At 38.4% G+C, this 25,893-nt stretch overlaps 1 protein-coding gene across 4 annotated transcripts in view; it reads left to right on the top strand.

The window, feature by feature from the left end:
• MICU2 (mitochondrial calcium uptake 2) overlaps positions 1-25,893 on the top strand; it is a 136,052-nt gene that overhangs the window by 67,190 nt on the left and 42,969 nt on the right. For 3 of the 4 annotated variants that reach the window (XM_064717407.1, XM_064717426.1, XM_064717435.1), the window contains exons 2-3: positions 3,319-3,466; positions 5,953-5,994. In XM_064717407.1, the coding sequence (XP_064573477.1) occupies positions 3,319-3,466; positions 5,953-5,994 (190 nt within the window). The remainder of the gene's footprint in view (positions 1-3,318; positions 3,467-5,952; positions 5,995-25,893) is intronic. The other variant, XM_064717416.1, reaches the window with a different exon arrangement.

Raw genomic sequence — 25,893 nt, forward strand, 5'->3', positions numbered from 1 at the left:
GTTGGAAACTGCTTAGGTGTTAGATTACAGATACCTTAATATCTGAGGTTCAGCCTTAAATACATAATTATTTCTTACATAATTATTTTTTACAGTATACCTGTCTTTACTTGAAACTCATTTTATGGTAAAACTCTGCTTTTTGTCCAAAACATGCATTTTTATGAGCAAAATGAGCTTTCACAGTATTTTTTAAAATGTCAGGAATGTCAAATCTTTTTTATCTGAAGCACTCATTGGATGACTCAGGAAAAACTATTTAGAAATTAGTCAGGATTTAATTGAAGTGGGGAGGATACTGAATTGTGAAGAGAGAGCTTGCTTCCCTCTGCACTCATTAGATTGGTACTTCAAAAGAAGATCAATCTTAATTTTAAGTGATTGAATCAGCCTTTTCTTCAAAACATAATTTTTATTTAATCTTTGGTTAGGCACTTGGAATAATGATAAGAATAGTTATTCAAACATTTATCTCTTCTAAGAACAAATGGGAGTTATGCTTATAAGTTGGTTTTTTGGTTTTTTTCAAAAAACAGGAGCTTCCTACTTTTTCCCATGTATTTCTATCCCTTACCAGCTGTCTTTGGTGGGTCTGGCATCCCTGCTTATTGAAGACTTGGAGAGATTGGTGAAGAAAATAATAGTGAATGAGCTTCTAAATGAGGTGGTAGCTGCTCTAGCTGAGCTCATGCTCATGTCCTGAAGAGTGGTCTTTGCAGATGACAAATTTCCTTAATAGTGACAGGATGTCAGGAATTTTGCAAAAGCTTAGGAAAAAAAAGTAGGAGATGGCACAGCTGATTTATTCTGTCCTGTTTCGTTCTCATTTGTGCTAGTTTTGAAGCTGATGTTCATAAGAAGTTAGCCACGGCTGTTCTACAAATCAGGAATGCCAGTTTCACCAAAAGAAAAGGGTTTGATGAGTCCACAATCACGTTATTGTAGTTCTGATGGGAATAGGTTCCTTTCCAAATACAAGGCACCCTTCAGAGTTAATATGTGAACATGTGAACACAGAATCACAGAACAAGCTGAGTTTGAAGGAATCCATGAGGATCTTCAAGTCCACCTCCTGGCACTCCACAGGACCACCCCAGGAGTCACACCATGGGCCTGAGCACACGGCCCAAATGCTCCTGGAACTCTGCCAGGCTGGTGCTGTGACCATTCCCTGGGGAGTCTGTTCCAGTGCCCAGACACCCTCTGGATGAGGAACCATTTCCTAATGTCCAACCTGAACCTCCCCTGACACAGCTTCAGGCCATTCCCTCAGGTCCTGTCACTGGGCATGAAAGTGAAGAGATCAGTGCCTGCCCCTCCTCTTCCCCTCACAATGATGCTGCAGACTGCAATGAGATTTCCCCTCAGTCTTCTCTTCTCCAGGCTGAACAGACCAAGTGACGTAAGCCACTCCACATACGACTTTTCCTCAAGGCCCTTCTCCATCTTTGTTGTCCTCCTTTGGACACTCTCTTAACAGCTTAATACCTTTCTTATATGGTGGTGACCAAAATTGGTACCTATGGATTTCAGTTAAAATTGTTGACTTCTGAAATTCAGTGTTCTGTTATCAGTAACAAATTTTATCAGTAACAATTTTTTTTTTATTTAGCTTTAGACAGAATTCAGATAAATACTGCAAGACTTATGAAACTTGAAAATCCAGTTGGTTTGAACATTAGAATTTGCTTTTTGCTTCTTGTCTAAACTTTTTATTTTTGGTATTTATGCAGAAAGATTGCTTTTCATTACATAATTTTGGTTAAAGCACAACTGTGAAACCATTTTGAACTTTTTTTAAAAATTTGCCATTGGGGAAAAATTGCTTTTGTTATTGTGAGAAGGATGTGATTTTAATAAGAATGCAGCATGTTAATACCCAGCAACCGTGAAATACTCATTTGAGATTTGTTGCATCTTGTTAACTAAGCAATTATGGCGTCACTTGTCCCCTAAAGTTTTAAAAAGAATAAAGCTACATTTGTTGCTACATTTGATTTGTTTTTAAGCAGTATTTTCCAGAACATGCAGGTCTGAACAGCAGCAGTGCACTTGGATTGCAGGCCATGATAGAGCTCTATACTGTAAAAAGCTTAAAGCAGTTCTCTCTAAACCAAAGCAAGTCTTGGCTTCAGATACTTAAGAGTTAGCCCATATTTTCCTTACATATCAGAATATGACTGGTTTAAATCTAAATTATGAGTATTGGTTTTTTCTTGTTGTTGGTTGAAGGGATCCCACCCTTCATTGAAACCTGAGGTTTGAGGCAAACAAACATGCTACAAGGGAAAACTCAGATTGACTGTAACAGGTGCTTGTAGCCTGTCATTCAGTGAAATACTTTAACAAGTCCTTAATGCTAACACAGAGCTGCAAGGCATGGGATTAAATGGCAAGTTGAAGCCTTCTATTTGGAAATACAATAATATATAATACAATATGTGACAGTAATTGTTCTATGATTAATGTTCAAATACACACAGTGTGTGTTCTGAATCTTAGAGTTTCTCATTTTCCTTTTGTCACTTACCATCTCTGAAATCCTGAAGTATAAATACCTCTGTTTCACTGGGTCTGTGTCCTCTTTTGCTGCCAGTAAGTGCTGGTGCTACTCATCAGAGTATTGTCAGCTCCCGTGGTTTTCATCCTGAGTGTCTCAATATTAATGAGGAGCAGGTATAGTTGGAGATTTTTTGTTTGCTTGACTAGTTGAATCTTTGGTTTTGGTGGTATGATCTCTGACTCTTTTGTTGGTGTTTTCATTGCTTTTCCCATTTTTTGACTTCTCTGAAAGACAGGCCCATATTTAAACTAGAACATCATTATTCTCCCATCTTAGGAGTTGCTTCACAGTTCAAAACTTAACTTCAGGAATGGCTCATTTGCATGGATACTCAGCACATTTCAGCCTTTGCTGAGCCAGCCACTAACCTGGCGAAATCTATTTCCTGTTTGGTGGGTTTAGGTTTTTGTTGAGTTGTCAAGCTGAATTTGGCTCAGCAAGAGCCCAAGTGGCAGAGCTGGCAAACAAGGAGGTGCAGGAAGACATGGCTGAGAGCAGGGGAGTGGGAAGCAGGATCAGCCTTAGATGACATTGAGCCATTAATTTGGTTCATGTGCTCTCAGTGAAGCCAAAAAGTACTTTGACTATCATGTAAGCATGTCATTCTTTAAGAGTGTGCCATAAAAGCTTTTATTGCTGGTAGCTTTTTGTTGTGGCTACCCACAAAATACTGAGGTTGATCAAGATTGGGTATAAGATTTTTTTCTAATTACATCTTTGGTCTACAAATGCAGTGGACTTTTTTTCTTTTTCAGAAAGAAGATGTCATTCATGCAGACGTGGATGAAAGGCTGTGTCTTCGAAAGCACCGCTTCATGCATTTTGCATCGTTGGAATATGAAGGAGAATATTACATGACACCAAGAGATTTCTTGTTCTCAGTAATGTTCGATCAAGTTGAACGTAAGTTGTGTTCTTGTCATTGTATTTGTGAAGGAAAAGAGTCTTGCTGGTCCCCTCAGAGATGTCATTTGCAAATCACTGGGATAAGATCCTTTATGTTACATAAATCAGCAGAAGCCAATTTTTCAATGTTGCCCATATGGATTCTCACAGACATCGCTACCCTTAACACAAGTGAAGTGAGGCTGATGATTTAGAAATCTGCTGACTTGCTGATGACATCTCTGCATAATTTACATGACTGATCAGTATGTAGTTCCTCAATTGCTTACATGCCACAGAAAATAGAATGAATGTATTATAATAGTGTTCATACCATTCCTGGTCCTGTTATCTTCTATCCACTTCACCAGCAAGTAATTCTGTGACCTTTTTTCTTAGAGGAGGCAGTGATGAGAATGAGTTAAATGAGAATAATAGAGCCCAGAGTTCAGTTCTACATTTTTGGTTTTAAATCTTCTTTGATTTTTACATAACCTAGTTAAGAACAAATCAAAATCACAAGTGTCTTTTCAAGAAGAACTTTTAAAAGTGTACTTTCTGAGGAGAAGATAGGAACAGCACACAAATAAGTGCATAGGTTGTTGTCCTTTTCTGCAGGTTTTCTGGTTTCATTAATTCTCTCCCATTCCTTAAGGTTCTTTCATCTTTGTATCTTCTTCTGTTATTTCCATGATACCATTATGTTTTTAATGATTTATGCTTTTTTTCCTCAAAAAAAATTGGGTTTTATAGTTTTCCCAATTTTTTTTTTCTTTTGAAAAGTTAAGTTTTCCAGTTTCCAGAGAGGATTGTCACTTAGAGGACAAATACTCTGTTAGTTCACCTGCTGAGGGAAAGAGGGAGAAATCCCATCTTTAGTAGTTGTTTGCTGCAATCTGCACATGCTGACCAGGAGAACATGTTGTTTAGCAAAAGCCATTCAAAGCCTGGGATGCTCTGCCCACCCCCCAGCAAATGCTGTAGTGACTTGGGAGTATTGAACTGGAAATCCTGAAGGGAATTCAAGGCCCTGTAGGAGGGTTTGAGAGGCAGGGAGAAAGAAAGAGACCAGAAAGCACTTTGATTGAAGCCTGTCGAAAATGTAGGGCAGAAAGCAGTTTAAAAGAGCTGCAAGTAGTCAAATAGGACAATTATTATTAGATAGAATTATTGGTAATAAAAGAAGTTTTCCAGTATCTGCCAAAAATCTGTAGGTGATAAGGATACATGAATTCACTGCTGACACAAACCTTCTAATAATACACAAAGCTGAATATAAATCCTTAGAAGAACTTTATGACCTTGAGAGTCATGGAGATTTTTTAAAATGCTGCTTTTAATTGCATGGATGTTAGACTTTGTTCCCCCTCAAAACTTAAATCATTAAGTTAAAACATGAAAGGGAACTTATTTTGAGTTTTCCAGCCTGAAAGACAGTATGTACAGAAAATTTTAGTTTTTAAGGTGTGGTTTTCAGACAGTTGTGTCTGAAGACAAAGTTAGAGAGATAAGTGTTTTTCAGTTCTAGCCATTCATCCATATTAATTGGTTACTCCAAGTATAATAGTACACATGCAGATTTTCAATGAAGTGGTATGGGGTGATATTTATTAGTAATGCAGCCAAGTTAATTTCAGTTGCTTTGCTAATATGAGTAGGAAATAGCATTAAACAGAAGTGAATAAATAATGACAAAAAAAAACCTTTGCTCTAATGCATATTTAGCATTTCAAATTGAGGTCAGGCTTGCAGTAGTCATCATAGATGCTGGATAGAAAAATGTTGACGCTTGAATCTAATGTTCCTAAGTATTTTTTATATGCCCTTGGTATGGGTTTTTTGGCCAGTAGCATAAGCACAGTGGTAAGCAATTCTCTTGATTTCTCTTGCTTGGAATTTTACATTTTTATGTGACTGCAAACAGACACAGACTTTGATAGCAGAGAAATATGGCACTTGAAGTATTTTAAAGGAAGTGGTCTTTTTCATTGTGTTTCAAAGAATTTCATATGAGGAAAATAAACAGACCTGTCTCAAGTGTCTGTCATGGTATATTCAGAGTAGGTCAAGATAGTGAACTTAATAGCAAAGCAGCAGTTATTTTGGAAGCTTTCTGCTTATATAATAAAGTAATTCTCTTTCCCCCTGAACAGTGCCTTTAGAAAGGAGAAAGGTATGACACCACTTACCCTAGAAAGCTCTTCACTTACTGCATGCTTAGATGCAATTTTAACATGTGATCCCGCATGCATATGGTGAGTCTTACAACGCTGAACTTCAAGCTTTAATGATTTGGTTATTCTCTACCAAATCATTAAAGCAATTTTTGATTAATTGCTAACAAGTTAAAAAACCGAAACCTCCCAGCAAAATCTGAAGCACCCTGGCAGTAACCATTCATCTTCATAAATATTTGCTTGGAGTTTTCCAATTGAAAGCTGTTTATGGTAATATGGAAGACTTAGGGCCGTTCTAAAGTTTTGTTTCTGCTGTACTTTTTACAGACAATATGCAGAAACATATGGCCAGCCTCATGAGCAGTTTAGGTATGTACATCATTAAATACTGCTGGGGTTGATCTGTCCCTGTTCAGAGATAAACACTCCCACAAGGGAAAAAGGCAGGCAAAAGGAGGGATGAGAAACACATCTGAATTGAGAATAGGAGACATTGGCTGGCCAGCCAGCCTGAGGGTTTTTTGCTCATGGGTGGTTGTCCCTGGAGAATTACTTTGAAATTTCCTTTTAGTTTTTAAACATAGTCAAATTTAGTAGAAAGTAAATGTGTTGTGTAAACCAGAAGAATTGTTGGTGCCAGCATTAAAAAATACCAAAATATTTCAGCTATGTGCAGATTATCAAGTGAATTCCTGTGCACAGTTGGGTGGAATTTATTGCTGAAGCAAAAATCTTAGGTGTGGCCTTTGAAAAGGTTGCAAAAGATGCAATAAATTATAATTTATTGTGGAACACTTTACCAGATAAGAAAATGGATGAATTGTACTGCAAATATATCAACTGTCATCCAGCATAAGTGATCTTGAACCCTGCCTGGTAGACCTTAGCTCACTACCTCTGGTCATTTATTTCCTGGTGCATGGGTTTCTTTATTACTCATTTTCTTTAAAATAGACAAAAGTTGTGAAATGTTTGCATTCCTGTTAATTAAATCACACCTTCAAAGTTATTTACTGTGAGGGTGAAAATGAAGAAAAATATTTACAGTATTGCCATGTGAGGAGGATGAGCTGATAACAAATGCAAAGTCTCCTGACAGACTTTTTGTTATGCATATTGACAAAGCAAACAGCTCTATAAAAGAATAAAGACACCGTCCAAAAAAAATTTGCTTGCTTTTAGAGGCAGTGCTTCTAACACCAAGTTACTCTGTAAACATGTGCCTTGTTCTATTACTGTTAGTTATTTTATGAAAGGAAGCAGCCACCTCTTTATAAACAGTGACAAACAGTAAATGAGATGTGGTAGTGTGGCACAGCATTTGTGCCAGTGCAAAACTAATATGGCAGCATTTTTTTCTACCAGTTAGTTCAGTGCATTCTGAATGCACCATTGGGGATTTTGGATTCATGGCTATATGCCGTGTAATCTTGTGTTAAAATTGTTACCTCAGGGATGTGTGGCAAACCATTGCAAAACCAGCCAAATTCTTCTGGGTAATCTGTGGGATGTTCATATAAATCATCATACCTGATGCAATGATAGTTTAGTGAAAACGTGTTCCCTGTTACTGTTCCTACTGTGATGTAAAAATACTTCACAATGTCTAGTAATATCTAATACAAATAATATAGACTTGCTGTTTTGCATCAGAAATTCTGGCATTTTTACCATCACAGGTATGGGAAGGATAAAATTCTACTGATTTACACTGAATTTTCGCTGCAGTGCCAGAGCATTTTCAAGAGACCCTTCATGTAAAATTTGTATCTTAGACAGTTGTGCATAATTAGGCTCATGTTCCAGATTAGACAACTAATGCTGTGTTAGAGCTCCATGGAAATACCACCGTTGATGTGCTGTTGCAGAACATACAAGAAAATATGTATTAGTCTTTGAAAAGGACTGTAAGAGTCCTTCAGGAAATGAAGATATTGCAATGCATTGAATCTGAACTGTGCTTATGTTCATTTTTTTCTGGAAAAGATTATTCCTCTTCCAGGTAGAAGACAAACCTTCAGGTTACCTTGTCTGATAACAATTGACACTTGCTAAATAAAGATCTTGATCCTTCTTTCTCTGCTCAGTCCAGATTTAATGTGTTGTAGCATCTTCATTCATTCAGCTGCAGTAAAAGAGATCTTCCTGTGTTCCACAGTACCAGGGTACCAGAGGCAGTATTTCCGTGGCAGAGTCCTGTCTGTCAGTGAGGATAAATGTGTTGTAAGTTCCCTTGGAGAAGTTGTTTAAGTTGATTAAGCTTTCTGTGGGGACACAGTTGGGGCAAAGTTGTTTTGTGTTTGCAGCCTTGATATGATGTGTGGCTTCCTGTCACAGCATCAGCGTGGTCATGGCTGTGAGGGAATCTGAGGTAAGGACACAGTGCAAGGCTGTGGTAGCTAAAACATTGAGTTCTCCATTGTCCTTAGTTGAGGCCAGTGCTGGTGCAGTCAGTGGTGTTAGGAGGGCCAGGAGGGACCAGGGAGCACTTTGGAATGAGCTGAGTCAGTCTTTTTATTTTTGTCTTGAGTTTTTTGCCTTTGGCAGGGGTTCACATGCCTGTACTTCAGTGTCTTCATTTTGACCTGAATTTCATAGGCGATCGCTAGTGAGACTGATGTGAGTCACGCATCAGTGTCAGATCTAAAATCTGGGGTTCAGAGTCAAAGAATAAGATTGAAGCTTGTATAAATGGAGAAGCTTTATATGAGAAGTAGGGATTGAAGTGTTGTATGGGGAGCCATTGAAACAGCTGGGACCTGAATTCAATTTTCTCCAATTTCTAATGTGTTAACAAAAAATTGTTTTCTATCTCTGCATTTAGTGGTTTTTTAGTACAGATATGTCATTGTTGCTCAAATCCCCCAAACACAGTAAAGAACTCTGCAAGCTGAGTATACATGACAAAAATGACCCCTTGCCCAGTGGTAGATGGAAGCTAAAGTGAAGATAAATGCAAAGAAAAAACGTGATGGTTTAAGGTCATTGGATTTATCTCTTCCGAACTTTAGAAAATGAAACAAAATCAGCCATTTCTAGCCAAAGCTTCTTATTCATCATTGTTTACTCATTGCTTAAAGTGGAGTTGTGAGTAAAGGAAAATACTCTTCCTATTAAGGAACTGAACAAAAAAGCAAAGATAAACATTGATTGCTGAAAATGTCTTCCATATTGTGGATTCTTCATCACTCAAAAAGCTTTAGGAAATCCTACCACCACCCAGTCAAAGTCTGCAAAGTAACTTACTTTCACTTTCCCTTAAGTGTCCAAGTAGAATATTAAAATAGGTGTTGTGCATAAAATACTAAATTGTTTTACATCTAATGTTGTGCCTCAGCCAGTTGTTGGTAATTAATTAAACTAAATAAAGGAGTATTTTGCTTTTTCTTTTGTCCTCACCAATTAGATGTTAACTCTGATAACTAATATACATAGGCTGTATGTTTATCTAAAAACTAATTTCATGATAAATAGTTATTTGTTTAGAAATATGGCAGAAATTCCTATGATCTTGCTAATGTGTAGTTATGTCTATTATGCCTATATGTTTTGTTGTGAACTCAAAATAAACACTTATCCACTTTCATGATGGTTGCACCAGAAGGCACTAAACAACAGAATCAAAGATGGTATTCTTGAGGAGAAATGCAGTGTTCCCTCCTGCAGCATTCAAATCTGCTCTACTGGCCAGGCTTCTTTTTTGGTGTATTAACCATTGGCATCTGTACCAACTTATTTGTTTGATCCCATATTTCAGAAAAGTGTATTTGATTGAGAGTCTAGAAAACAGCTGAAGGAGAGCAGTGCTGAGAGCAGAGGCGTTTGGTGAGTGCTGGCTTCCAGCACTGTAGCCCTGTGGCTGCAGCAGCAAGGAAGTGTGCATGGTCAGATGGGAGAGCAGGATAAAAGGAAACCATGGAGCAAAATCACTGAAAAAGGAACATCATTGCAGAGGGAAAATATGCCTTTTTTTTTCCCTTCAGTTCTATTTTCCTACCTTCAACCATGTTGAAGGTACCTGAGATACATTCCTTGTACAGTTAAATAGGAAAATATATTTTTGTCCCTTAAATTTATACTGGCATTGTATTAATTACATTTGTATGTTTGCAGGTATGTCTGTGTGAGACAACAGTAAGGTTGCATTGAACGCATGTCTCTGTTATGATTGATTCCTATTTTTCCCTTTGTGGCATTGATGACTGGCTGAAGAGAGATGTCGATTGAGAGTTCTTACCTCAATTGACTGCAATGCTTACTGATTAGGTAAAAACTTGGGCAAGATGATTTGAAAATACATTAATAGCTATTTACCTTTCAGAAAAAGAGTTCAATGAGAAGATAAATTACAGCTTCTCAATGAATGAAAGCAATTTATAAAAACTCAGCACAAAAATAGTAGCAATAATAAAAGCGATCAGGCTTCAGCCGAGTTGTGAGCAAGAGGCAAGTGGTCTCAATGCACATCTTGAAGGATTTGGTTATTTAAAGTGTGAAAGTTATTGGTTATTTAATGGCATCTGAATGGAAAACAGATTCCCTGAAACGAATGAAAGTATATTGTGCTCGTACAGAATGCTTGTAGTGCAAGTAATGGAAAGATCTGGTTATTAATAACAGGAGTCTGCTTGTTGTATAAACATCATCTGCCTTAGAATTTCAGAAGTCTTGCAACAGTTTCTGCTTTAGTCAAGTGTTCCAGTTTTGTGACATACTAATGTGATATTTGAAATACTTAACAGAGAAGTCACTTTTTTTATACATATGGGCACATTTCAAGAGCTCATACAATCATTCTTGGTCTCCGAATATTTTTCCTATCTTTAAAGATTTTTTTATTTTTTTAGAACACCACACACTGTTTCAACTACTTTTATAACATACTGTCAACATACCAGAGAAAATATCTTTGGGATTCATTCCCCACAGGTTCCAAATACTTTTTGACAGATTACTTCAGTATTTTTTTAAATAATTCAGTGGAACGTAATCAGTTCTGAAACATCCTGCTTAACTGACAATTAGGTCTTAACAGATGTAGCGTGAAAACAGATTCAATGAATTTTTTTCACTCTTAAGTGTATTTTAATTTCTTGCGACATATGTCCTCAACACAGACAGGTATTGGTTTATACCTAAGAAGTACCGTCTGGTTTTTAAATTCCTTGGCTTGCATTCAGTTATTTAAGAACTGATGAGGATCTGCAGACCACTGACGGATGATAGCAGGTGCCAGGAGTGCAGATCAGACTCCTGCCAAAATCTAGCATGCATTCTAGCCTCATATTTTCAGTTGTTTGTAACTCTTTTGGTAGTGATGGTTCTGTGCTTTTCCTTAGCCGATGCTGAATTTTTATTGAATTAGTCATATGATTTATTCTTTTTTGACTAACTTTGATACAGACTATTATTTTTCTCCTGCTTGTTCTCATAAAAAATGTTACGTTATGAGTTTTTTAAAAATGCCTAGGGTAGAACCACAGAGTATCAATCACTTTGCTTCTAGGCAGTAGCAGCAGGCAAGGTGTTCAGCCTGCTTTGGTAGGTGAGAGGAGCTGTCCTTACTTGCCAAACAGCTGGCGTCTCCAGGGGCACTGTTGAGAAGTTCCATTGCTCCCTGTTTGGAAAACACTGGCACTGATTCCCTAAGTGAGAAACTGGCCAGGTTATGCTCTGTTTTTCACTCCCCAGCCTTGCACCTGCAGTGGGTTATAGTACTGATTGCGCTCAGTAGCCTTCCTCATCTGCTGTGAAACAAAAGCAAATACTGAGTTCAAAGACGTTTTTCCATGTGTAAAACACACAGGTTCCTCTTGTTAGAGCCACCTGCTTGTATGGCAGTGCCTCCCTTGGGTCACCAGCTTTGTTACTGCAGAGGAGAATGCAGACAAGAGACAATTCTTAATAATCAAATCAGTCATCCAGTGTTGTCCAGTCCCTCAGAGAGCTCAGGTCCTCACACCATCATCCATATCCATACTGCTGGCAAGCACCTGGTCATTCTGCTGGCTGCATCTTTTTTTAAATATCTTTCCTCTCAGACTGGAAAAGCCTGAAAGTGAAAGGATTTTACAGACGCAGCTAACAAAAAATACTACATTTTCTAACAAATCCTGCCTTGCTTGTTACCACACAATAAGTAGTTCAGCATTGCTGATAGGTACAAATCCATCCTACGTGGCAATTCTTGGTTTTTCTAGCTGTTTTTTTCAGCTGATTAGTATACATAAAATGCCAGTGTCCAGCGACTTTGTTTACCAAGAGCTGCAGTCATACTTGACTTAATAAAAATTCTGAAATGGGCTCCTTGCATGGAATTTAAATAGAAGACATGGCCAAGACAGCTACCTTTTGATGTTTTTCAGTTTATTCCAGTTGTCTTTCAGGACTGATGTTTGAAGTCTTCAGAATGATGCAGCTCGTTTTCCCAGGCGCCAGCCTTCTTTTCAAGTCTTGAATGCATGTCCTTTGTGCCAATACTTCTGGAACTACTGAGGCAGTGAAATTTTGCTGCTGCATTGGGTGTTGGCAAGCTCATAGTCAGTCACATATCCCACTAGGGAAACTGCCAGTTGCAGTACACAGAGGACTTTTCTCCTTTTCTGCTCCTCTCCAAACGTTGGGGTTTTTTTCCATTTTTGTTTCTTGTGGGGAAGAGGTGTACTTGTGTTTGTGTGTCACTCACACCCTGACAATAGCATTTATTTCTTTTCTGTGGATTTGTTGGTGACTTAGAATGTGAGAGCTTCCTTCTGCTTCACTATCAGTTTCTTGGGGAAAACTATAAAATCTGATGCTCAAAAGTTTCATCTACTTCTCTGTCTTTCCTTGAACTGGCTAAGGAGAAACATTTTTTGCCAGCTGTATGGTGGTAAAGGCAGTCTATACTGCTGAAAAAGTGAGAGGGTCTTTTAAACCAGTATGGTCATTTTAAAACTACACTGGGCAACATAAATTACTCTACACTTTCTCTAGAAGAAAGCTGTCCATTGTTTGCTTTTCATTTGTGCCAACTGTGAGAATTATAAAAAGCCCATTTAAAATTTGATTCATTTGTTGTTTCAATCTCTCTCCTTTGCAGCTAAAATAAATGTTCATTTCAAGAGGACAGTTGCTATTCTTTGTGTCCACTATTTCTGTAAAGAGGAGGAAGGATATCTGCTTAGTCAAACCATTGTAAGAGCAACCATATTTATTGCCACTGCTAACCTAAGTTAACATCTAATATCTCATAATGTATTTTTATGGATTTGCATCCTCTATTAGTGGAATACTTCATGGCTTAGTACTTGTCTTTAACATTTCATAGCTATGTGTTTCAAAATGGGAAGATATTTATTTATCATATATGGGGGTTTTTATCATATATTTTCTGTAAGTCAGCTCCTATTTCAGCAGTTTAAAATAAAACAAACTTAAAATATAGACCTCATACATTTTTTTTCATCTTCAATTTAACATCATTTTTAACCACTGCTTATATTGGAAAACAGTGACACAATATCTCTATTGCTTAAAAACTCTGCTGATATCCCTACTCTAAAAGTAGTCACTGTCTGTATAAACCCTCTTGCTCTTATGCTCACATTTCTCATTTCCTAAAATAGTGAATTTTCTTCTTTTGAACCTGAGCTCTGTGATACATTATGGATAATTAAGCTACCACTCAGCCCTGGTCTTGTTAGATTAGCAAACCTGAGTTTATTTTTATCTTCTCTGTCTCAGTGAGGCTGTCTATTGCACAGCTTCATGTAGCATCTTTATTCCACGCTTTTCTGAGTCAGATTTATCTGTGTAAAGCCAGCATCGCTCCCTGGCTCACAGCACAATCTGCTATCAATCACTGTGGTCTGAGGATGAAAGTCAGGAACTTCTTAAATTAAGGCTGTTGCTGAAATTTCTGAATGTCAGACTGCAGCTTTAGTTAAGGAGAAAAATGGTTCAAAGCAATGCTCACTTGAGCAAAATGCTGAAATGCATGTAGCCTGTGCTGCTCTCACAGTCACTACGTGCAGAACAGCTTCCAGCACCAAAGGTGCTCTGGTCCACATTTGTACCTCCATGTGTCTGCCAAGCTAAGGATACTGGGGTAGAGCAAATTATTTTCTGCATCCTTAGGTGAGGAAATTTTTGGCATAATCATTGCATCGTGATTAAAACAGAAAAAGAGAGGTCTGGCAAAGAACAGCCTCTTAGGAGGTCATGCACAGTCAAGGGCTTGATGCCCCCAGGTAAGGTAGACTTCTGCTCAGGGAAAGGAAAAAATTGTTCTTTTTTTCTGTCCAAAATTGCTCTTGGAGGAGAAATTAGTATTGTCAGAGGAAAGAGACAACACAAAGGTAATTGGAAGTGGTAGAAACAGAAGCCCAGTATACTGAAGGCTGCTGAAAGTTAAATGAGACATTAGTGGGAATTCTGATGTAAAGTGTACTTCTGCATTTGGATTTGCCTTCTTAATTGTATGTACTGAATAAATATTTCTGTTCTATTTCTGTCTTGACCTATTACAATGTTTCCTCTGGTGCTTAATATGGTCAGAATTCTTCAGAAAATCTGACTGTAAAATAAAAACCAGAGAAAAGCCAAATGTGTTTCAGAGGTTTGCTTCATCAGATTATTTGAATATAGGGAGAGAAACATTTTTTTTTTCTGAGGAAATAAGACAGTTCTAGAAAATAACAACTTGTTTTTTGAAAGAAACTCGTGATCTTCTTTGTCTAGATCTTTTTTTCTTTCTGAAAGATTTTTTCTTTATTGGGTGAGGAGTTTGAAGTCAAAGGGTCAAGTGGTGGCTTATCTTTTCTTCTCTTATTCAGTCTGCAAAGTTCATTCTTTAGTGTAGAGGAGGTACTCTAGTTGATGCACAAGACTTTTTGTTTCTACTGCTATAGAAGGCTGATGAACATCATGTCAATCTTTTTAAACATACTATTAGCAGTATGAATTTTTTTCTGAGTTGCAAACTTACCAAACTGTTTTGACCAGTGTAATAAGGTATTATTAACACCTGTTTTTTAGCTCTTCTATGATTTCTCTTTAACTTTAGCTCTTTCCAGTCTCAGGGGAGTTCTCAGACTTTTCATGATCCTGCTCCTCTTTCCATTACCACAATGTCTACTGGATAAAGGCAATAAAATTAGTTTTATGTAACTGTCTTCACTCTGCTGTTCTGAGAAACTTAAAAAACCTAACAGAATCTCTTCATTGAGCTTTTTGCATGGCAAAATGGGTTAAACTTTCCATAGCTTAAAAACCAGGAGCATTCTGTTATCATTTACATACCCTTGGAGCCCCTGCTGTAGGAAAGCTTTCCAAACATCTGTTAATTGCTATGTGGCAGATGTTAATGGTGTATAAACAAGTCAGACTCAGCAGGGGCTGTTACTAGTTTGCTTGGAGATTTTCTGTGTGCTAATAACAGAATGAGCTAATCTTAGAAGTGGAAAGAAACTCCAGGCTAATTTAAAGATAAAGGTGAGAATGATGTGGACCATCAACTGAAGGAGAGCAAGTCAGCCACTGAAAGGAACTCCAATTAAACAAGAGAAGAAAGAAGGAGAGAAAAAGTAGAGATTGCAATAATGCTTGAACCTGGTGAGCTGTGGAAATAGTGAAGTAGGTCTGTGCAGGATCAGTAAATGCTCAAAGCAGTAGACAGTGTCTTCTATATGAAGATTCTTGAACATGCTTATTAGAATGTCCTTACCTTTCCACAATGGCTGTTGGAAAAAGTAATGTCATCACTGGGATGTCATCTGCACTAAAATGGCCTTCCTAAAATTTTCATGTAATGTTGCACTTCAGAGCCTTATAAAGGAAAAGATTCCTTCTGGAAATTCTGCAATGACAGTATTATCTTAATTCAGCTCTGAATAGCAATTCCCTTTATCATTATCATCCTTGTCATCCCCAGGAATCTAAAACATCTGAAGTGCTACAATACTGCACCTATGCCAAAAGTCTCTTCCCTTAAAATAGCAGTTTTATTATTTTCTTTTTTTTTTCCTTCTCCTTCCTTAAGCTGATTCACTAACATTAATGGGGATTAGTTGCAATTATTCAGCTTCTGTTGAAAAAGAAAGGGATGCATTAGGTTCTGCTAGAGTAGGCATCCAATAATTCAGTTCATCCTTTTAATGAAACTAATTGCAAAATGGATGTGTTTCTTTGGTGAGTGTTTATGAGCCCTTGTCTTTCAATGGATGATGTCAGCAGAATTTGGGAAGGTGGAGGACAAACAGATAATATCATCAATTGCAAAAAGACAAGGTTTTTGGTGTAAAACTGTTGACTAGTAGCAAGTGGAACCCAAAGCAACCTTGTGTGCTTTCTTTTGCTTATATTTGTCATATCTTTTAGAAATTCCTCTTACTGACATTTACACAGATGGTAGTTGATTTACTAAAGCCTTTCCAAATTTTCAGTTAAGAGAATTATTTCATCCCCTTTTTGTCCTCTAATACAAATGTATTTGTTGTTTCTTCAAGAAAAGTCTGCTGCAAAGGTGAATAGGAGGTGTAACTAGCACAGTCACCCCATACAGTAATTGCACACCATCCAGTGGGTGTTCACGTAATCCTTTCATTCCTAAATAGAATCTGTATTGGTTATAATTTACAAAGTAATTGTTCTCTGAACTCAAAAGCAATGCCCTCGGACAGCTAGTTACTGTAAATTGTATTTTCATGAATGGGGCTTTTGTTCTGGAAGAGAAGCATAATAAGGGTTTGAATTTTAGGTGTTTATTGTGCTCTGGACAGTAAGACTAAATGTCCCAGGCCTTAAGCTTAAGCATACATTTCACATTAATGAAATTACCAATATAGAATTGTTTCCTTTTAGTAAAATGCCCCAATTCACTGTTAAATCCAGTGCTTACTACTCTCATGCCTCAACTAATAAGGCAAAAATACTGTATTGTATGTTGTCAGTGAGAATGGAAGCCAGGCTACAACTTTCACTGCATGAGAATGTTGTTGCCCTTAGTATAAGCAAGGGGGCAAAACCCAAAATCTGCCTATGAAACCTACCAACTCTTGCATGTTTTTGATGTTAGTGTGTGTTACAAAAAGCACATAAATGGATATTTTCTTTTTGGAAGGATTGGTTAGGTGACTGTATTAAATTAGAGAGATGTCTTTTGTTCATAACCCTTCTAGAAACAACTGTCTGCAGACATATGCTAGACCAAATTGAACATGGTCTTGGGCAACAGATCCTGACTGACCTTGCTTTGAGCTTTTTCCTCTTGTCATTGTGAGAAGATAAGGACATTGTAGTTACTGCAATAACCTCCAGAGCTCCCTTCCATCTTCAGCTATTCTGTGAGTGAGGGAATTTCCCTTAAACATGGGGGAACCCCACTTCATGGGTTTTCCCACAAGCTTCTCAGAAACTCCTGAGACCATCTTTCACAGTCACCAGAAAGGTGCTGCCTATATAAATTTCCTAGAGTGTTACCAGTGGGAAGGAAATAAGAACAATAAGATGTTCAAAAGGATGTGTTTGCTCTGTGGGGGTTGTAAGGCAGCCCTGAAGACCTCAATTTCTAAAGATTTGATGGAAGGACAAGGCACTAGGAGAATGAATTATGATTACCACCATCATTAGAATAGTGCAGCAATAGAATCAGACATCCTGCTGTTGAGAGTTCCAGATTTTGCAATAGCAGTATAGAAAAACATCAGCCACCTCTTTCTCTCTGTTTTTTTTTTCTTCTAAAGGTCTGACTATGGAGTGCTATAATATGATGAATGACAGTTTCCCAAACTGATATTTCTAGGAAAATTCCATTATACTTTTCTAATCAACTGTCACCTCTTTGAGTATTTTTTTCAATATTTCTAAGACCTTTTACTGCATGTTGCTGTTGTAAAAATAAATCTTTTTAAAAAAATACAAAACATAACAAAAGAGGAAGTATTAATGATGGTGTAAATAATTTTGATATGTGATAGGGTGAAACAGGAAAACCAGTAAAAAAAAGTAAGCTTCTACATAAACTGGACCTAAGTACTATTTATATTTACAGCACTCTTGAGAACCCATGCAATTTATGTGAAATGTCAATGCTCCTGGTTGCTTACCCACTGCAGTAATTTAAATTGCCTAGATGCACTGATATGTCAGCTATTTACTGCTCGGACACAAGCATAATGAATGTCCTTTATCTGAAGACAATTACAGTAACCAGCACATTTTTCATACTGATGCCATTAATAAATAAAACTTTTTCACTTAATATTTCTAGTTTTACTTTTAAAATTTAAAATTACTTCATTAGTAAATAATTAGATATTTTTTTTTCTTTCTGTTCCACTAGGAGTAAGCAATATCTACAATATCCTAAAGTTTGTATTTGGATGAATAAGTTTAAGAAGCTAACTATTTCACAAACAAAGGAGGTGAATTCATTTCACCAATTTTTGACCTGCCCAGTGGGTGAGGGAAAGGCTATGGGTGTTGTCTGCCTAGACTTTGGAAAAGCCTCTGACACTGTTTCCCTCAGCATTCTCCTGGAGAAGCTGGCTGCTCATGGCTTGGGTGGGTGCACTGTTCACTGGGTAAAAACTGTCTGGATGGCCAAGCCCAGAGAGTGGGGCTGAATGGAGTTACATCCAGCTGGGGGCTGGGCACAGCGTGGTGTTCCCCAGGGATCAGTATTCGGGCCAGCCCTGTTTAATATCTTTATTGATAATCTGGCTGAGGGGATCAAGTGCACTCTCAGTCAGTTTGCTGATGACACCAAGTTGGGTGGGAATATTGATTTGCTGGAGGGCAGGAAGGCTCTGCAGAGGGATCTGGACAGGCCGGTCCACAGGGCCAGGGCCAATTGCATGATGTTCAGCAAGGCCAAGGTTGGGTCCTGCACTGGGGTCACAACAGCCCTAGGCAGTGCTGCAGGCTCGGAGGAGGCTGTCTGGGAAGCTGCTCGGTGGAAAAGGACCTGGAGATGATGGCAAACAGCAGCTGAACATGATCCAGAGTGTGCCCAGGTGGCCCAGAAGGCCGATGGCATCCTGGCCTGGCTCAGCCAGGTGTGGCCAGCAGGAGCAGGGCAGTGACCGTCCCCCTGTACCCAGCACTGCTGAGGCCACAGCTCCAATCCTGTGCTCAGTTCTGGGCCCCTCAGTGCCAGAGAGACATTGAGGGGCTGGAGCGTGTCCAGGGAAGGGCAACGGAGCTGGGGAAGGGTCTGGAGCACAAGTGCTGTGAGGGGCAGCTGAGGGAGCTGGGGGTGCTCAGCCTGGAGAAAAGGAGGCTCAGGGGGACCTCAGCACTCTCTGCAGCTGCCTGACAGGAGGGTGCAGCCTGGTGGGAGTCAGCCTTTTATCCCAGGTAAAAAGTAACAGGACAAGAAGAAAAGGCCTCAAATTGCACCAAGGAAGGTTTAGGGAAAAATTCTTCAGCCAGTGAGTGGTCAGACATTGGAACAGGCAGCCGAGAAAAGCAATAAAATCACCATCCCTGAAAGCGACCGGAAGACTTGTGGATGTGGCACTTGGGGACACAGTTTACTGGCAGACCTGGCAGTGCTGCATTAACAGCCAGACTCAATGATCCTAGAGGTCTTTACCAACCTTAGTGATTCCATTGTGTTTTGAAGCCAAATCATGGAATCATAGAATTATTAACGTTAAAAGGATTTTTAAAATCATCAGATCCAACCATTAACCTAACCCTATGTAGTCCACCACTAAACCATGTCCCTAAGAACACATTCACATGTCTTTTAAGTACCTCCAGGTATGGTGCCTCCACAACTTCCCTGGCCAGCCTGTTCCAATGCTTGACAACCCTTTCAGTAAAAAAATGTTTCCAGTCTAAACCTCCCCTTGTGCAACTTGAGGCCATTTTCCAAACAAATTTTAGTATTTATACCATCTTTCAGATGTGTGAACATGTATTTTTGTGCACCTAAGCTGAGATAATGCATGAGCCAAAGTCCATTGGGAGCAATAGGACAAAGTGGTTGACCCATGTGGTTATTTCTGGCATTGTTATCTGTAATTCTTTCATGTTGGAGTATTCAGTACATATCAAAGACTAATAAACCATACAGTTACTTCATATAATTTGACATAGTTTGAAATTATTTGCTGTTTGTGCCTAGGGGATAAATTGCATCAGAGCAAAAAGTGGAAAAGATGGTCCTCTCTGACATGTCCTCTTTTTTCTTATTCCAGGGTTAGTAAGGTAGCTTTATCCTAATGGTACATTCTCACACAATGGATGAATTCTCCATGTGGCACCTCAGTTATGTTTTCCAGCGAGAGAACCCAATTTGTAATAAGCAATCTTTAATATTCTTGTGCTTAGTCTTTAACTGGTTATGGAGGGGGGGGTTTGCACTTCGTAAGATGCATGTGAAAAGTAACAGTTTGTCATGACAGAGAAGATCTTCAGAATACATAAGGTAAAGGAAGTAGCTGTATGAAACAAAAGGAGTAGTTGCTAGTGTGGTAATGGGGCCTTTATATTGAGCACATAAGCTTAAATCAAGTTTTGCATAGTGAGATAAGAATCAGTTTCTGGCTTTGTTAGGATGTTGACCTTTTATTCCTTCATTTTCATTTTGGGATGATTTGCCCACATTTTCATTCTGAATCCAAATTTCTGCTTATAATTAAGATGCAATTTGATCAAGTTGTGTATGCAGTCAGATTTTTAACTGTGTCGTTTCACTGTTGTTGTCCTTACCTCTCTTTATTTGTTCTTCTATCATAATCTTCTCTAGCCATAAAGTAGATTGCAGAACCCTTAGGCCAGGGATCATGACTTCCAATGCTCCCTAGGAGAGAAACAGAACTAGGTCTCTAGTGCTAGGAGGCTGTCATGATAGTTTATCTTCGTCTGACGTTAGTATCCTAATCTAGAATGTGCTCTGACACTGTAGTATTTAAAATCTAGGTGTTGTTAACAATAGGAGATGATGACTTAAGGAGAGTGATGATTCACAAATTAAACCTTCTTTATTTCAGAGTTGGATCAAAGTTCCTTAATTGAGTCTTCTTGAAGGCATAGTCTAGTTTATACTCTTCTCTTTGCTAGATAACACTGACTACAGTCTTAAACATTGTAACAGGAATTTTTGGGGATTGTGGTTCTACTTGCCTGCTCTCTGTGGGAAGGACTATGGTTTTGTGCAGAGTCTGGAAATGCCATCAATCCCAAAAGTCTGAACTGCATAGTGTTCTCTGTAAGTTGCAGAAATTGTTCTCTACCCTTCTGGTCTCAGAAATATGTATTATGGGTACAGCTCCTTCCAGATAATCTTAGTTGTCCTTTATAAGACTTTATTGCTGCAATTGTGCAGCCATTCCATCTCTTAAACTGTAGTAAACTTTGTCCTTGCATCTGATTAAGTTCTTATTAAAACAGAATACATGCCCTTAGCACTGCTAACATCAGGCTGCTAGACAGGAGGTTGGAAAAAGCAGATTACAGATGTAACAAATACAGAAAGCAATCACAATGTGAGTTATCTGGTTGCATGCAAAAGCACTCCCTTGGCCAACTCACATATATAAAAGCTGAATGTCAGGTCAGAGGAAGTAATTGTAGCATTTCTTTATTAAAAGGAAACTGGTAAGTGCAAGACCTGCATTGGACACCTGTCTCAACCTGGAATAAATAGTCCTTTCTCTGTTTCTCTCCCTTGACTGTAAAGGCAGCCTAAGGTCATTAGTCAGGAGAAGTTTGCAGAAAGAGATAATATCTTTTATTAGACCAGTTGCTCTAAGTTGGAAAAATTAGACAAGCTTTTGGGCATATGAGCTCTTCCTCACATCTGAAATAGGAGCAGCAGATTTCAGAGTTAATTATAAATCTTTTTCTGGGTATGTCCTCACACCATCATAGTTACAGCAAAGCACCACAGAGATCGCTAACTCAGATTTAGGCACCTAATTTTTAGACATCTAAATGAAGCCAGAGGAACCAAGCATGAGGTGCTTATTTGGGAGTTTGAGAACTTGCATTTCACATGACACTTTTTTTTTTCCAGATGCTCCCCCCAGTGCTGAGCTCTGCCTGCCCAGAGGACTGGCAGCCTCTCCTGCTGGGGAAATGCTCAGCTGCAGTTGTGCTCTCTGCTTGGCTTCTTGCTGCTTGTGTGTTTCACATGAAGTCTTAGCTTGCTTCCCGTGCTCCCTTTGCAGAGCTGCCCTTACAGGCCTGTGAGAGTGCTCCAGTTGTTTGGGAGAGGTGACTTTCTGTATCCTGTATGTCCTTGCAGTACAAGTCTTGTGGTAAGCTTGGAAGTTTGAACACATTCTCATCTTTTCCTTGTCTGCAGCTCGGATACGTTCTTAGAAAGAGAGTGGATCTGGGAGTAGTCATTTGCCCTGGATAAAATCTAAGGAGAACACGTTCCCCTGCTCTCCTTGCCATTCCCACAGACTCCTGCTACAGTTCCAGTGAGGACTGTGCTGTTTGCCAGCACTGTAGTAGGCACCACAGCATCTGCTTTTACCCTGGTGCCTTTGGTTATTTTGGAACTCCTGGTGACTTGGTGCCATGGTCTCTTTAAGAGGTTTTGAAAACTTGCTTATCTTAATTCTTTTGTCTGTTTCAGTTTCCTAAAAGACTGTGTCATCCTTTGATGTTTCCTCAGTGCATCAGCATCCCACCCTTTTTACCCCAGGCTGCCTGACTCACTGAGAAACCTCCTGGTATTGACTTGCTCTGATGCAAGTGCTCTTCTGAAATGGAGATTTGCCAGTGCTGGCCCCATCCCAGCGCTCTGTATTTCTTGTTTCCTCAGAGGAACAATTGCTTTAAGTAAAGAAGGACAGATGCAAAGCTTGTTTTGTAAAGCATAGCAGAAGCTTCTATTACTGCAAATTGCCTTTTCCACTGGGCATACTTGAATTCAATTCAGGTGGTTCAATTTACTAATTCATGTGATTTAAATTACTTTTATCAATTATCTTTCAATGGAGCAATGCAGTAGTTCAGTAAAAGCTTTCTATCTGAAGTAGATTCTTAATTCATTTAAATTGCATGCTCATTTATTATTCAGATATTGGTTTGCCAGGAGCTAGCATAGCAATCTGACCACTTGGTTTGTCATGCTCTCAAAAAGCCTAATTTTTTTTGCTATCTTTCATTTATCTCCAATATCACCAGTATTTCAAAAGGAGGCCGTAAAGAAATAATTACTAGCTTGAATTTTTCTCCTTTATTGATTTCATTAGCAGTAAGTACTTTATAAATGTACAGAAGAGCTTTAAAGAATGAGAACAAAAATAAGGTAGGTTAAAAAGGCACACTTTGTTAATATAACATACTTGTCCAGTATCATTAAAATTATCTAAGAGAGCTGAGAATGAAATACAAGCTATTGAATGTCAAAGATCTTCTATTTCAGGCTAATTTAAACAGAAATTTTAACATCATCTCCCCAAGGAAATCAACATACACAGCTCTTATCTAACCCAGCTCTCTGGTGCAGGATTCTCAGAGTTCATCTTGCGTGAAAGCTGGCAGCCATTTAAAAGGAAAAAATGCAAATCCTCGTTCCCATGGCAGGCAAGGCTGCAGGGTGGGCTCTGCTGTAAAGGCCACAGCATGAGCTGCATACAGTAGGTGTGGTTTTTAAAATGCCCTGATCCTCAAATTAGGACTATGCTGAAAACCCATCGCATTTAAAAGGTTTGTTTCACTCGTCATTTTGGAGAATGAGAGTTTGTTTCAATTGTGAATATACTTAATGCTATTCTCATCCTAATTTTTCATAAAAAAACAAATGGTTTTATAGCACCTCAGTATGACCTTGAACTTGCAAGGTCAATATTCAGCAAAGATAGCAATGAATGCCATCCAAAATTAAAAAGCTGGAAGGTCAATTTTTCTTTTTTTTTTGTAATTTTGTCTGTTTGAAATAGAGCTAAAAAGAGATTCGGGTCAAACCATCTTAGTGACTTTACTGATGAAGAGGACAGGAGTTTGTTCTTCTAGGAAAGGATACCTATTTTATACTGTTCACATTTGAATTTCAGGCTGCGGAGAAAGATTGATTCAAAATTTAAATTAAATTTCCATATTACAAAAATAAGGCAATGTTGCAGACATGTAAAATCATGTTTTCTTGCAAGTAGTAGTAACTACTTTTACTTTGTCCTTTGATTATTGTTGTTAGAGTTGTTGATATTCATGATTTTGCTCATTCTTTGAATCTAAACATCTTTTGTCAGATCTAAGCCGGTCCTTAACTCTACAGGTGTAAAAGAGTGTTACTGTGTGTGCAAGTCCAGCCTTGTTCAGTTCAGCCCTTTCCTAACAGTAATCCTGACACTGATGTCAGATCCGTTCTACATCTTAGTGAAAAAAACCCAAAAATGATGGAAACACTTCTGTTGTAAGAAATGTAAGTGACAAAATACCCAGGTTTGCCGAGGGCAAATGAAGACTGATGAAGCTGCTCTTGGCAGTGTTTTCTTAATTACAGTTGTCAAGTAACTTTCTTGGCTAACAGCACAGAACTTGTGTGTTTATAAGCAGACTCAGTATTCACACAACTGAAAAAGTTAAAATGCCTTTTTGTCCATGAAAAGAGCCTCTGTACCTCATTTTTTCATGGATATGTTGTAGGTGGTGAAAATTAGATGATTGCATCTGTAAAGTATGTAGAGACCCTTGAAAATACTCACTGTCCTTTAAACCAGCATTCCAGCATAGTTGTGGCAGGTCTGTAGGGAAAAAAAAGTTCTCATTTAATCAAGTTCAAAACAATAAAAATTCCAAGTTTCTTTTCTTTCATATCAAAGTAAGACTCTAACTGCTACAAACAAGTTTTGTACTATGTCATTAATTTTCCAATTAGTAAGAATCTATCAAAGTAAAATAATAAAACTAAAGAAAATTGAATCATGCAGATCTTTTACTTTTTAGATTAAATATTCCCTAATAATTACATTTATTGCCTGTAATCCTCAGAGAGAAACTAAGATCCTGATGTATTTGTAGTCATGTGTGAGGAATCATAGCACCAATATTTAATTCATAGGAAGAAAGAGGCACTTATTTTCTTCAGTGTACAAGCTGGGTAAGAAAACTGTTCAAACCTTTGTAGTGCATCTTCTGCAGAGCAGAGTTAACATTCTCTTAATTGTTTTAGACAAGGTCTTAAAAGACCTGATTCCTCAGAGGGCTGTACATTTTATATTAATAGAGCTTTCCTTTTTGGTATTTAAAGGGTTCTCACTGTTAAGAAGTAATTAAATTGAGAAAATAAGCACCAAGAGCTAAATTAGCATTCAAGATGTATGTTTCCTGGTGAAAACAGAGATTTGAGTCTTCACACATTATTTTATATGGTGACAGTACCAATGAAATATAACTGGATGCAATTCTTAGAAAACATTAAAATAATTATTGGAGGAAACTCATTCTACAGTTCAATTTATTATATTATTGTAAGATTGTATTCTAATATCTTACACAAATCCCAGTATGAAATATAACACTACTGTCCCTAGTGTCAGGGTGTTTTTTCCAAAAGATTCCTACCCTCCAGTACATATGCTTGCTGACATCTGCCCATGTGAGAAGAGCACCATTAAAAGAGTCCATACTTATTATTTTACTGTGTTTACTGCTTTGAAAAGTAGAAATCTCTTTGTTTCTCTCTCAGGAAATCTGTCCCTTTCCCTCCTGCCTCCTTTTTTCCTGTCTTACCGTAGCAGCTGCCTCTCGTCCAGTTGCTGCAAGGACCAATTCTGACCCAGCTGGTGCTGCCTCTCACCACATCCTGGGGTGTTTGTGACTCTTCTCTCCCTCTTCTGCCACTCAGCAAAGACTTCTTTTACTCTACCAGTCCTTTCCCCCATGTGAGGGTAGCATGAGCGTCTCTGTGTCATTGCTGTTACTGTCTTTTCACCTCTGAAAGAGGTCAGACAACATGTCAGCATCTTAAATGTCCTCTGGAGGGTGGCTGTGGCTGGATGCAGGAGGGCGGATGTTGAATTTCTGTGAGCTCTAGGCAGTTGCAGTTGTAAATGCTGGTGAAGAGTCTGTACATCTACAACAGGCTTCCCTTCCCTAATTTTTATCAGGATCTGATAATTCTCAGTGAGGATATGTTGTTCCCCAAAACTGTGTAGCTGAAGAGTTTCAGCATTGCTGTGCTGAATGCAACACAAAGAAGAGAAACACAAAAACACTCGAGCAAGTGTACAGCCTCACAAACTTGGCTGGCTATTGTCTCAGCTGTAGCTCCCAGTGCTTTCTCCTTACCTTGCATCACGTATCCATGCCTTTGCTGTT

This window comes from Zonotrichia leucophrys, chromosome 1, assembly GCF_028769735.1.
Source record: "Zonotrichia leucophrys gambelii isolate GWCS_2022_RI chromosome 1, RI_Zleu_2.0, whole genome shotgun sequence".
Classification (NCBI taxonomy): Eukaryota; Metazoa; Chordata; class Aves; order Passeriformes; family Passerellidae; genus Zonotrichia; species Zonotrichia leucophrys.